This window comes from Oncorhynchus masou, unplaced genomic scaffold (genome assembly GCF_036934945.1).
Source record: "Oncorhynchus masou masou isolate Uvic2021 unplaced genomic scaffold, UVic_Omas_1.1 unplaced_scaffold_3976, whole genome shotgun sequence".
Lineage (NCBI taxonomy): Eukaryota > Metazoa > Chordata > Actinopteri > Salmoniformes > Salmonidae > Oncorhynchus > Oncorhynchus masou.
In genome coordinates, this window is record NW_027010377.1 from 5377 (window position 1) to 18161 (window position 12785).

Here is a 12785-nt window from a genome sequence, read left to right on the forward strand (position 1 = left end):
CATTCCTCCTGACAGAGCTGGTGTAACTGAGTCAGGTTTGTAGGCCTTGTCCTTAAGCCATTTTGCCACAACTTTGGACGTATGCTTGGGGTCATTGTCCATTTGAAAGACCCATTTGTGACCAAGCTTTAACTTCTTGACTGATGTCTTGAGATGTTGCTTGAATATATCCACATAATTTTCTTGCCTCACGATGCCATCTATTTTGTGAAGTGCACCAGTCCCTCCTGCAGCAAAGCACACCCACAACACGATGCTGCCACCCCCATGCTTCACAGTTGGGATGGTGTTCTTCGGCATGCAAGCCTCCCCTATTTCCTCCAAGCATAACGATGGTCATTATGGCCAAACAGTTCTATTCTTGTTTCATCAGACCAGAGGACATTTCTCCAAAAAGTACGATCTTTGTCCGCATGTCCGCAGTGTCTTCTTCCTTGCGGAGAGGCCTTACAGGTTATGTCGATATAGGACTCGTTTTACTGTGGATATAGATACTTTTGTACCCGTTTCCTCCAGCATCTTCACAAGGTCCTTCGCTGTTGTTCTGGGATTGATTTGCACTTTTTTCTAGGAGACAGAACGCGTCTCCTTCCTGGGCGGTATGACGGCTGCATGGTCCCATGGTGTTTATACTTGCATACTATTGTTTGTACAGATGAACCTGGTACCTTCAGGCGTTTGGAAATTTCTCTCAAGGATGAACCAGACTTGTGGATGTCTACAATTTTTTTTAGGCGGATTTCTTTTGATTTTCCCATGATGTCAAGCAAAGAGGCACTGGTTTTGAAGGTCGGCCTTGAAATACATCCACAGGTAAACCTCCAACTGACTCAAATGATGTCAATTAGCCTATCAGAAGCTTCTAAAGCCATGACATCATTTTCTGGAATTTTTCCAAGCTGTTTAAAGGCACAGTCAACAAAGTTAATGTAAACATCTGACCCACTGGAATTGTGATACAGTGAATTATAAGTGAAATGATCTGTCTGTAAACTATTTTTGGAAAAATGACTTGTGTCATGCACAAAGTAGATGTCCTAACCGACTTGCCAAAACTATAGTTCGTTCACAAGAAATGTGTGGAGTGGTTGAGAAACGAGTTAACGACTCCAAACTAAGTGTATGTAAACTTCCGACTTCCTCAACTGCAGCTCATGTCAGCTGAACAAAGACAATTTGAGATTTGGCAAGCAGCAAGTTCAAAATAGAAACTATGTGACACACCTAAATGTATGTGACAGAGATAGTGTATGTCCCAGCTGGCTGGCCCAACTACTGAAAGAGACAAAGCTATTATATCCACTCAGAGAGCACAGACTGGTGAAATGTAAACAAAGTGTCAACAGCCATGTCCACTAACCAGAACAGAGTAAACAAAGTGTCAACAGCCGTGTCCACTAACCAGAACAGAGTAAACAAAGTGTCAACAGACATGTCCACTAACCAGAACAGAGTAAACAAACAGTATCAACAGCCATGTCCACTAACCAGAACAGAGTAAACAAAGTGTCAACAGCAGTGTCCACTAACCAGAACAGAGTAAACAAAGTGTCAACAGCCGTGTCCACTAAACAGTAGAGTAAACAAAGTGTCAACAGCCGTGTCCACTAACCAGTAGAGTAAACAAAGTGTCAACAGCCATGTCCACTAACCAGTAGAGTAAACAAAGTGTCAACAGCCGTGTCCACTAACCAGTAGAGTAAACAAACAGTGTCAACAGCCGTGTCCACTAACCAGTAGAGTAAACAAAGTGTCAACAGCCGTGTCCACTAACCAGTAGAGTAAACAAAGTGTCAACAGCCGTGTCCACTAACCAGTAGAGTAAACAAAGTGTCAACAGCAGTGTCCAATGACCAGAACAGAGTAAACAGTGTCAACAGCCGTGTCCACTAACCAGAACAGAGTAAACAAAGTGTCAACAGCCGTGTCCACTAACCAGAACAGAGTAAACAAAGTGTCAACAGCCATGTCCACTAACCAGTAGAGTAAACAAAGTGTCAACAGCCGTGTCCACTAACCAGTAGAGAGTAAACAAAGTGTCAACAGCCGTGTCCACTAACCAGTAGAGTAAACAAAGTGTCAACAGCCGTGTCCACTAACCAGTAGAGTAAACAAAGTGTCAACAGCAGTGTCCACTAACCAGTAGAGTAAACAAAGTGTCAACAGCAGTGTCCACTAACCAGTAGAGTAAACAAAGTGTCAACAGCCGTGTCCACGAACCAGAACAGAGTAAACAAAGTGTCAACAGCCGTGTCCACTAACCAGAACATAGTAAACAAAGTGTCAACAGCCGTGTCCCCTAACCAGAACATAGTAAACAAAGTGTCAACAGCCGTGTCCACTAACCAGAACATAGTAAACAAAGTGTCAACAGCCGTGTCCCCTAACCAGAACAGAGTAAACAAAGTGTCAACAGCCGTGTCCACAAACCAGAACAGAGTAAACAAAGTGTCAACAGCCGTGTCCACTAACCAGTAGAGTAAACAAAGTGTCAACAGCCATGTCCACTAACCAGTAGAGTAAACAAAGTGTCAACAGCCGTGTCCACTAACCAGAACAGAGTAAACAAAGTGTCAACAGCCCTCACGTCACCATTAACACAGCATCTAGCTGTGGGTCCTGGTAGAGGCAGTTCTACTGTATCAGTGGGGTCAGAGAGAGGCATCACAGTTCTCCCAAAAGAATGTAAGAGTCTCTGAGTGCAAAGGGGGACACTGTTCCCTTCACAGCACCACCTTGTAAAATAAAATCCTGCAGACAGACACACTCTCTCACACAGGTCCCTGGACCTCCAGCCTGTACTGTCCCCTAATGTTCTAGTATCCTCCAGGCTGTCCCCTAACGTTCTAGTATCCTCCAGCCTGAACTGTCCCCTAACGTTCTATTATCCTCCAGCCTGCACTGTCCCCTTACGTTCTAGTATCCTCCAGCCTGCACTGTCCCCTTACGTTCTAGTATCCACCAGCCTGTACTGCCCCCTTACGTTCTATTATCCTCCAGCCTGTACTGTCCCCTTACGTTCTAGTATCCTCCAGCCTGTACTGTCCCCTAATGTTCTAGTATCCTCCAGCCTGTCCCCTAACTTTCTAGTATCCTCCAGCCTGCACTGTCCCCTAACGTTCTAGTATCCTCCAGCCTGCACTGTCCCCTAACGTTCTAGTATCCTCCAGCCTGCACTGTCCCCTAACGTTCTAGTATCCTCCAGCCTGCACTGTCCCCTAACGTTCTAGTATCCTCCAGCCAGTACTCTCCCCTAACGTTCTAGTATCCTCCAGCCTGTACTGTCCCCTAACGTTGTAGTATCCTCCAGCCTGCACTGTCCCCTAACGTTCTCGTATCCTCCAGCCTGCACTGTCCCCTAACGTTCTAGTATCCTCCAGCCTGCACTGTCCCCTAACGTTCTAGTATCCTCCAGCCTGCACTGTCCCCTAACATTCTAGTATCCTCCAGCCTGCACTGTCCCCTAACGTTCTAGTATCCTCCAGCCTGCACTGTCCCCTAACGTTCTAGTATCCTCCAGCCTGCACTGTCCCCTAACGTTCTAGTATCCTCCAGCCTGCACTGTCCCCTAACGTTCTAGTATACTCCAGCCTGTACTGTCCCCTAACGTTCTAGTATCCTCCTGCCTGTCCCCTAACGTTCTAGTATCCTCCAGCCTGCACTGTCCCCTAACGTTCTCGTATCCTCCAGCCTGCACTGTCCCCTAACGTTCTAGTATCCTCCAGCCTGCACTGTCCCCTAACGTTCTAGTATCCTCCAGCCTGCATGTCCCCTAACGTTCTGGTATCCTCCAGCCTGTACTGTCCCCTAACGTTCTGGTATCCTCCAGCCTGTACTGTCCCCTAACGTTCTGGTATCCTCCAGCCTGTACTGTCCCCTAACGTTCTGGTATCCTCCAGCCTGCACTGTCCCCTAACGTTCTGGTATCCTCCAGCCTGTACTGTCCCCTAACGTTCTGGTATCCTCCAGCCTGCACTGCCCCCTAACGTTCTGGTATCCTCCAGCCTGCATGTCCCCTAACGTTCTGGTATCCTCCAGCCTGTACTGTCCCCTAACGTTCTAGTATCCTCCAGCCTGCACTGCCCCCTAACGTTCTAGTATCCTCCAGCCTGCACTGTCCCCTAATGTTCTAGTATCCTCCAGCCTGCACTGTCCCCTAACGTTCTAGTATACTCCAGCCTGCACTGTCCCCTAACGTTCTAGTATCCTCCAGCCTGCACTGTCCCCTAACGTTCTAGTATCCTCCAGCCTGTACTGTCCCCTAACGTTCTGGTATCCTCCAGCCTGTACTGTCCCCTAACGTTCTGGTATCCTCCAGCCTGTACTGTCCCCTAACGTTCTGGTATCCTCCAGCCTGTACTGTCCCCTAACGTTCTGGTATCCTCCAGCCTGCACTGTCCCCTAACGTTCTGGTATCCTCCAGCCTGTACTGTCCCCTAACGTTCTGGTATCCTCCAGCCTGCACTGCCCCCTAACGTTCTAGTATCCTCCAGCCTGCATGTCCCCTAACGTTCTGGTATCCTCCAGCCTGTACTGTCCCCTAACGTTCTAGTATCCTCCAGCCTGCACTGCCCCCTAACGTTCTAGTATCCTCCAGCCTGCACTGTCCCCTAATGTTCTAGTATCCTCCAGCCTGCACTGTCCCCTAACGTTCTAGTATACTCCAGCCTGCACTGTCCCCTAACGTTCTAGTATCCTCCAGCCTGCACTGTCCCCTAACGTTCTGGTATCCTCCAGCCTGTACTGTCCCCTAACGTTCTGGTATCCTCCAGCCTGTACTGTCCCCTAACGTTCTGGTATCCTCCAGCCTGTACTGTCCCCTAACGTTCTGGTATCCTCCAGCCTGCACTGTCCCCTAACGTTCTGGTATCCTCCAGCCTGTACTGTCCCCTAACGTTCTGGTATCCTCCAGCCTGTACTGTCCCCTAACGTTCTGGTATCCTCCAGCCTGCACTGCCCCCTAACGTTCTAGTATCCTCCAGCCTGCATGTCCCCTAACGTTCTGGTATCCTCCAGCCTGTACTGTCCCCTAACGTTCTAGTATCCTCCAGCCTGCACTGCCCCCTAACGTTCTAGTATCCTCCAGCCTGCACTGTCCCCTAATGTTCTAGTATCCTCCAGCCTGCACTGTCCCCTAACGTTCTAGTATACTCCAGCCTGCACTGTCCCCTAACGTTCTAGTATCCTCCAGCCTGCACTGTCCCCTAACGTTCTGGTATCCTCCAGCCTGTACTGTCCCCTAACGTTCTGGTATCCTCCAGCCTGTACTGTCCCCTAACGTTCTGGTATCCTCCAGCCTGTACTGTCCCCTAACGTTCTGGTATCCTCCAGCCTGCACTGTCCCCTAACGTTCTAGTATCCTCCAGCCTGCACTGTCCCCTAACGTTCTAGTATCCTCCAGCCTGCACTGTCCCCTAACGTTCTAGTATCCTCCAGCCTGCACTGTCCCCTAACGTTCTGGTATCCTCCAGCCTGTACTGTCCCCTAACGTTCTGGTATCCTCCAGCCTGTACTGTCCCCTAACGTTCTGGTATCCTCCAGCCTGTACTGTCCCCTAACGTTCTGGTATCCTCCAGCCTGTACTGTCCCCTAACGTTCTGGTATCCTCCAGCCTGTACTGTCCCCTAACGTTCTGGTATCCTCCAGAAGGACAGATAAGAGGGAGAAGCTCTTGGTTTTAGGAACCTTGGTCCCCCCTCCCCCCAGTCCAGGTCCAGGTAGTTCTACTGAGCACGACTTCACTACAGGTTGGCAGGTACTCACCCTCTCCCCGGGTCCAGAGAGATGGCTCGTGGCTGGTCCAGGTCCTGCCAGAAGAGGACTCTCCGTAAAGATCCATCCAGCTCGGCCACCTCTATCCGATTGGTCTCGGAGTCCGTCCAGTACAGCTTCCTGCCTAGCCAGTCACAGGCCAGGCCGTCCGGGGACGCCAACCCCGATACAACCACCGTCTGGACGGCCGCCGCCGAGCCGGGCCCTGATTGGTTGAAGGTGGTGCGTTTGATTGCCTCCTCGCTGACGTCACTCCAGTAGACCAATCCCTGAGCGTATACGTAGTCCACAGCTGCGGCGTCCTCCAGACCGCCCACCACCACGGTGGCGTTGGCCCTGCCGTAGGCCGCATCCACCAGCCGCAGGTCCCGTCGGTTGGCATAGAGCAGGAGGGGTACACCTGGGGGGGGGGTCAGACAGAAATACTATACAGTACATAGAGCAGGAGGGGTACACCTGGTGGGGGGGGGTCAGACAGAAATACTATACAGTACATAGAGCAGGAGGGGTACACCTGGGGGGGGGGTAGGGTCAGACAGAAATACTATACAGTACATAGAGCAGGAGGGGGGGGGGTACACCTGGGGGGGGGGGGGGGGTCAGACAGAAATACAGTACATAGAGCAGGAGGGGTACACCTGGTGGGGGGGGGTCAGACAGAAATACAGTACATAGAGCAGGAGGGGTACACCTGGGGGGGGGAGCAGGAGGGGTACAGACAGAAATACTATACAGTACATAGAGCAGGAGGGGTACACCTGGGGGGGGTCAGACAGAAATACTATACAGTACATAGAGCAGGAGGGGTACACCTGGGGGGGGGGGTCAGACAGAAATACTATACAGTACATAGAGCAGGAGGGGTACACCTGGTGGGGGGGGGGGGGGTCAGACAGAAATACTATACAGTACATAGAGCAGGAGGGGTACACCTGGGGGGGGGGGGGGGTAGGGTCAGACAGAAATACTATACAGTACATAGAGCAGGAGGGGTACACCTGGGGGGGGGGGGGGTCAGACAGAAATACTATACAGTACATAGAGCAGGAGGGGTACACCTGGGGGGGGGGGGTCAGACAGAAATACTATACAGTACATAGAGCAGGAGGGGTACACCTGGGGGGGGGGGGTCAGACAGAAATACAGTACATAGAGCAGGAGGGGTACACCTGGTGGGGGGGGGGGTCAGACAGAAATACAGTACATAGAGCAGGAGGGGTACACCTGGTGGGGGGGGGGTCAGACAGAAATACAGTACATAGAGCAGGAGGGGTACACCTGGGGGGGGGGGGGGGGTCAGACAGAAATACTATACAGTACATAGAGCAGGAGGGGTACACCTGGGGGGGGGTCAGACAGAAATACTATACAGTACATAGAGCAGGAGGGGTACACCTGGGGGGGGGGTCAGACAGAAATACTATACAGTACATAGAGCAGGAGGGGTACACCTGGTGGGGGGGGGTCAGACAGAAATACTATACAGTACATAGAGCAGGAGGGGTACACCTGGGGGGGGGTAGGGTCAGACAGAAATACTATACAGTACATAGAGCAGGAGGGGTACACCTGGGGGGGGGGTCAGACAGAAATACTATACAGTACATAGAGCAGGAGGGGTACACCTGGGGGGGGGGTCAGACAGAAATACAGTACATAGAGCAGGAGGGGTACACCTGGTGGGGGGGGGGGTCAGACAGAAATACAGTACATAGAGCAGGAGGGGTACACCTGGGGGGGGGGGGGTCAGACAGAAATACTATACAGTACATAGAGCAGGAGGGGTACACCTGGGGGGGGGTCAGACAGAAATACTATACAGTACATAGAGCAGGAGGGGTACACCTGGGGGGGGGTCAGACAGAAATACTATACAGTACATAGAGCAGGAGGGGTACACCTGGTGGGGGGGGTGTCAGACAGAAATACTATACAGTACATAGAGCAGGAGGGGTACTACAACTAGAGGTCCCAGTTGGTATGGGTTTAATCCCAGTAGAAATGGTTGGCTACCTCAAGGGCCCAAGTCAGCCGGGGGGCCAGGCGGCCAAGTCAGCCGGGGGGCCAGGCGGCCAAGTCAGCCGGGGGGCCAGGCGGCCAAGTCAGCCGGGGGGCCAGGCGGCCAAGTCAGCCGGGGGGCCAGGCGGCCAAGTCAGCCGGGGGGCCAGGCGCCCAAGTCATCCGGGGGGCCAGGCGCCCAAGTCAGCCGGGGGCCAGATGAGTCAGATTCAACAACCGCTGTCTGTTTCAACATCAACCATCCGAGGAGAAACGTTTAACTTCATTTGGTTAAGAGCTGGATCTATTCCACTCTGTAGGGACCCCCGGCCGCTACAGGGACCCCCGGCCGCTACAGGGACCCCCGGCCGCTACAGGGACCCCCGGCCGCTACAGGGACCCCCGGCCGCTACAGGGATATAACACTACAAACAGATTGAATAATTTGCTAGAGGCAGCTTGTACTTCAGACTGAAACGTCTCTGAACAAGGTCCAAACTTTAGTTATCCTCCATGTTGTCTTGAGACCAGTGCTTTTCTGATCCAAACACGCCAGTCCTCTCCGATCCAAAAAAACCCGTGATTTCTGAGAACAGTTGAATGGAAGTTGAACCACTTTTCCTTTCATCCACGTCATCCAATATGGCTGCCAGATGGCGAGCGAGAGGGTCTAGCCTACTGTAGCCAGTACTACTGTTCAATACTACTCAGACGTGACTACCACTATCAAAATCACATCGGGAATAGGGTCATTAGGAATGCAGCCTATGGGCCCAAGGTAGTGGACTATTATAGGGAATAGAGTCATTAGGGATGCAGCCTATGGGCCCAAGCTAGTGGACTATTATAGGGAATAGAGTCATTAGGGATGCAGCCTATGGGCCTGGGTCCAAGCTAGTGGACTATTATAGAGAATAGGGTCATTAGGGATGGAGCCTATGGGCCCAAGGTAGTGGACTATTATAGGGAATAGGGTCATTAGGGATGCAGCCTATGGGCCCAAGGTAGTGGACTATTATAGGGAATAGGGTCATTAGGGATGCAGCCTATGGGTCCAAGCTAGTGGACTATTATAGGGAATAGGGTCATTAGGGATGCAGCCTATGGGTCCAAGCTAGTGGACTATTATAGGGAGTAGGGTCATTAGAGATGCAGCCTATGGGCCTGGGTCCAAGCTAGTGGACTATTATAGGGAATAGGGAGTCATTTGGAAACCACTGAATTCAATACCACCCAGACTAGACTGAAAACATTCTCATCACAGTGTCTAAAGACTAGTTTCAGAGGACACGGTGATAAAACTATTTCCCAATGATAGTCTAGCTATGCCAACTGAATAGGAAGTGCACTGACTTCACTGAACGGCAGTAGCAAACTGAACTTTTTTTAATTTTACCTTTATTTAACCAGGCAAGTCAGTTTAGAACAAATGCTTATTTTCAATGACGGCCCAGGAACAGTGGGTTAGCTGCCTGTTCAGGGGCAGAACGACAGATTTGTACCTTGTCAGCTCGGGGGTTTGAACTCGCAACCTTCTGGTTACTAGTCCAAAGCTCTAACCACTAGGCTACCCTGCCGCCCCAAAGTGCACTAACGTCTCTGAACGGCAGCAGCAAACTGAATAGGAAGGGCACTGACGTCTCTAGCAAACTGAATAGGAAGGGCACTGACGTCTCTGAACGGCAGTAGCAAACTGAATAGGAAGGGCACTAACGTCTCTGAACGGCAGCAGCAAACTGAATAGGAAGGGCACTGACGTCTCTGAATGGCAGTAGCAAACTGAATAGGAAGGGCACTGACGTCTCTGAACGGCAGTAGCAAACTGAATAGGAAGGGCACTAACGTCTCTGAACGGCAGTAGCAAACTGAATAGGAAGGGCACTAACGTCTCTGAACGGCAGTAGCAAACTGAATAGGAAGTGCACTAACGTCTCTGAACGGCAGCAGCAAACTGAATCGTCTTCACACCGGTGTGGGAGTTAGACCCCATCTGATTCCACCAAAGCTGTGAATAAACTAACATTTCCATCTCGTAGGTGATTTTAAACCTTTTAAATCAAAAAGCAGGGGAAGCCCAGGCAAAGATATGACGGGTGTGACTGCTGGGAGAGATGCTCCCCTCCATAGTTCAACACAGTGACCTCACCTGCCTTAGCCTACTAGAAAGAGACCTTAGGTTTGTGTGAGAATGAGACGCAGTCCAGATTGAATGAGGTGCATGTGAGAATGAAACCTCGTCCAGATTGAATGAGGTGCATGTGAGAATGAAACCTCGTCCAGATTGAATTAGGTGCATGTGAGAATGAAACTTAGGTGCATGTGAGAATGAAACCTCGTCAGATTGAATGAGGTGCATGTGAGAATGAAACCTCGTCCAGATTGAATGAGGTGCATGTGAGAATGAAACCTCGTCCAGATTGAATTAGGTGCATGTGAGAATGAAACCTCGTCCAGATTGAATTAGGTGCATGTGAGAATGAAACCTCGTCCAGATTGAATTAGGTGCATGTGAGAATGAAACCTCGTCCAGATTGAATTAGGTGCATGTGAGAATGAAACCTCGATTGAATTAGGTGCCAGATTGAATTAGGTGCATGTGAGAATGAAACCTGATTGAATTAGGTGCATGTGAGAATGAAACCTCGTCCAGATTGAATTAGGTGCATGTGAGAATGAAACCTCGTCCAGATTGAATTAGGTGCATGTGAGAATGAAACTGTCCAGATTGAATTAGGTGCATGAGAATGAAACCTGAACAAGTGTGAACAAGGGATCCATGATGATTTGAACAGATGTTTACACAGCCACCAAGCAGTGGAAAACAAATATTTAAGAGCAAATAGGCCTTGACGTTATTGGTGTATAGCTGGTTAGAGAACTACAATCCACATCAGCCTAGTGACTTACAACACTTTGTAGAACGTTGTCCAAAAAGTTATGAACCGCCACGCCAAATGAACGCCCTCTGTTCTAATGTGGTCCATGCAGTATCCAGTCTTATGTTCTAACAAGTTCGCTACTTTTGTATAATTCACTTGCAATTAGTTGTTAGTTACTCTTAACAAATGAATGTATGCAACAAATGTGTCTTGTCTGTGGAGGCACCTTTTACTGTAACATAGGCAGTCGACATTATTGTTAGCCAGTGCAGCTAGCAGACTTAGCTAGCTATCAGGGTGTCTCTCTGGATGGCTAAGATAGTTCAACTAAAATCACAACAGTAACTGTAGAAAATACCTGCCGTGGCTTAAACAGGTGTGGAAATACTACAAACAACTAGTAAAAAAAAATAATAATCACTGCTTAACTTTACTAAAATGTTACAAACCAACAAAACAGTGGGAAAAAAGGCTAGTTGGTTACAGGAGATATAGGTAGCAAGGAGCTGTGGGGAAAACTGTTGTAGTTAGCTAGTTACAGGAGATACAGGTAGATGTGGGGAAAACACTGATGTAGTTAGCTTGTTACATGAGATACAGGTAGCGGTGGGGAAAACACTGTGTTGTAGTTAGCTAGTTACATGAGATACAGGTAGATGTGGGGAAAACACTGTTGTAGTTAGCTAGTTACATGAGATACAGGTAGCGGTGGGGAAAACACTGTGTTGTAGTTAGCTAGTTACAGGAGATACAGGTAGCGGTGGGGAAAACACTGTTGTAGTTAGCTAGTTACATGAGATACAGGTAGATGTGGGGAAAACACTGTTGTAGTTAGCTAGTTACATGAGATACAGGTAGATGTGGGGAAAACACTGTTGTAGTTAGCTAGTTACAGGAGATACAGGTAGCGGTGGGGAAAACACTGTGTTGTAGTTAGCTAGTTACATGAGATACAGGTAGCTGTGGGGAAAACACTGTGTTGTAGTTAGCTAGTTACAGGAGATACAGGTAGATGTGGGGAAAACACTGTTGTATTTAGCTAGTTACAAGAGATACAGGTAGCGGTGGGGAAAACACTGTGTTGTAGTTAGCTAGTTATATGAGATACAGGTAGCTGTGGGGAAAACACTGTGTTGTAGTTAGCCATCCTGCTAACGTTAGCTAGTTACTCCTTGATGATGAGTAAATCACATCCCCTTCACTGGGCCCCACTAATGAGCAAACGAGGCCATTGTAAAGAAAGAGCCCCAAATCTGGACACTAGGATCCCCACCTCTGGAAACCATACACCCCCAACACCACACAAACTTTCCACGGAAGGAAAAATAAATAAAACAAGCAAAAAGATCAAAACTCACCTCTTATTAGCAAAGAAAAACTACACAACAACACAGTCCGTAGCACGGCGCCCATCTTTCTGCCTTGTTCTCACCCCGGCCGCTCCTGTTCAGCGCCTGGTCCGCATCGCTGTGTTTCTATTCCTCCGACGGAACTGTTATATTGGAACAATATTCGGGGGTTTGTTTTTGGCTACAATGTAACTGTGATTATTCTCAGTTCCATTCTACTACGTCGGAGGGGGTTGTTTCTGGCTACAATGTAACTGTGATTCTTCTCAGCTCCATTCTACTACGTCGGAGGTTCCAGGCTCGGTGGCGCTGCGATTCATTCTCCTGCCTGAGCGCAACGTCTCCTTCCGCCCCGGGAAGAGAACATGCCAACCCTCCCCCTCCTGTACCTTCTCTCCTTCCCCTCCGTCTCTTTCTCTGCTGCCTATTGTTGGACTTGATTACATGCAGCCTCTCTCGTCCAGCGGATTTCAACACATTCAAAATCGCTACGGTGGCTGATAAAATTACGCAACCGATAGGTCAAGACACTTGTTCCCGGTCAAAGACATTAAACCTGGTCTAATACAACAATTGTTTGAGTGTGAAAGACACACATTCCGAAGGGACTATTTTCTGCCGGAGCACTGGGTGCTTCGGTTTAGAATAACATACCCCTATGACCCTGCCTCGGCTGCTGTCCGGATCTCCTTTCACTCCTCCGAACAGAGGAAGGAGAAGAGAGGGGAATGGTATTATCATGCATTATATACTGAACCAAAACAGAAAACACAACATGTACGTGTTG

General features: G+C 49.4%; 1 protein-coding gene across 1 annotated transcript; it reads right to left on the reverse strand.

The window, feature by feature from the left end:
* Positions 1-5763: 5763 nt before the first annotated feature.
* LOC135534817 (low-density lipoprotein receptor-related protein 6-like) lies at positions 5764-12383 on the reverse strand (the record flags this gene model as incomplete). The annotated part of the gene is made up of 2 exons (XM_064961650.1): positions 12008-12383; positions 5764-6172 (listed from the first exon to the last, which is right to left on the reverse strand). Coding segments are annotated over exons 1-2 (464 nt in total), but the record flags the coding sequence as incomplete, so codon positions are not given.
* Between the last annotated feature and the right edge of the window lie 402 nt (positions 12384-12785).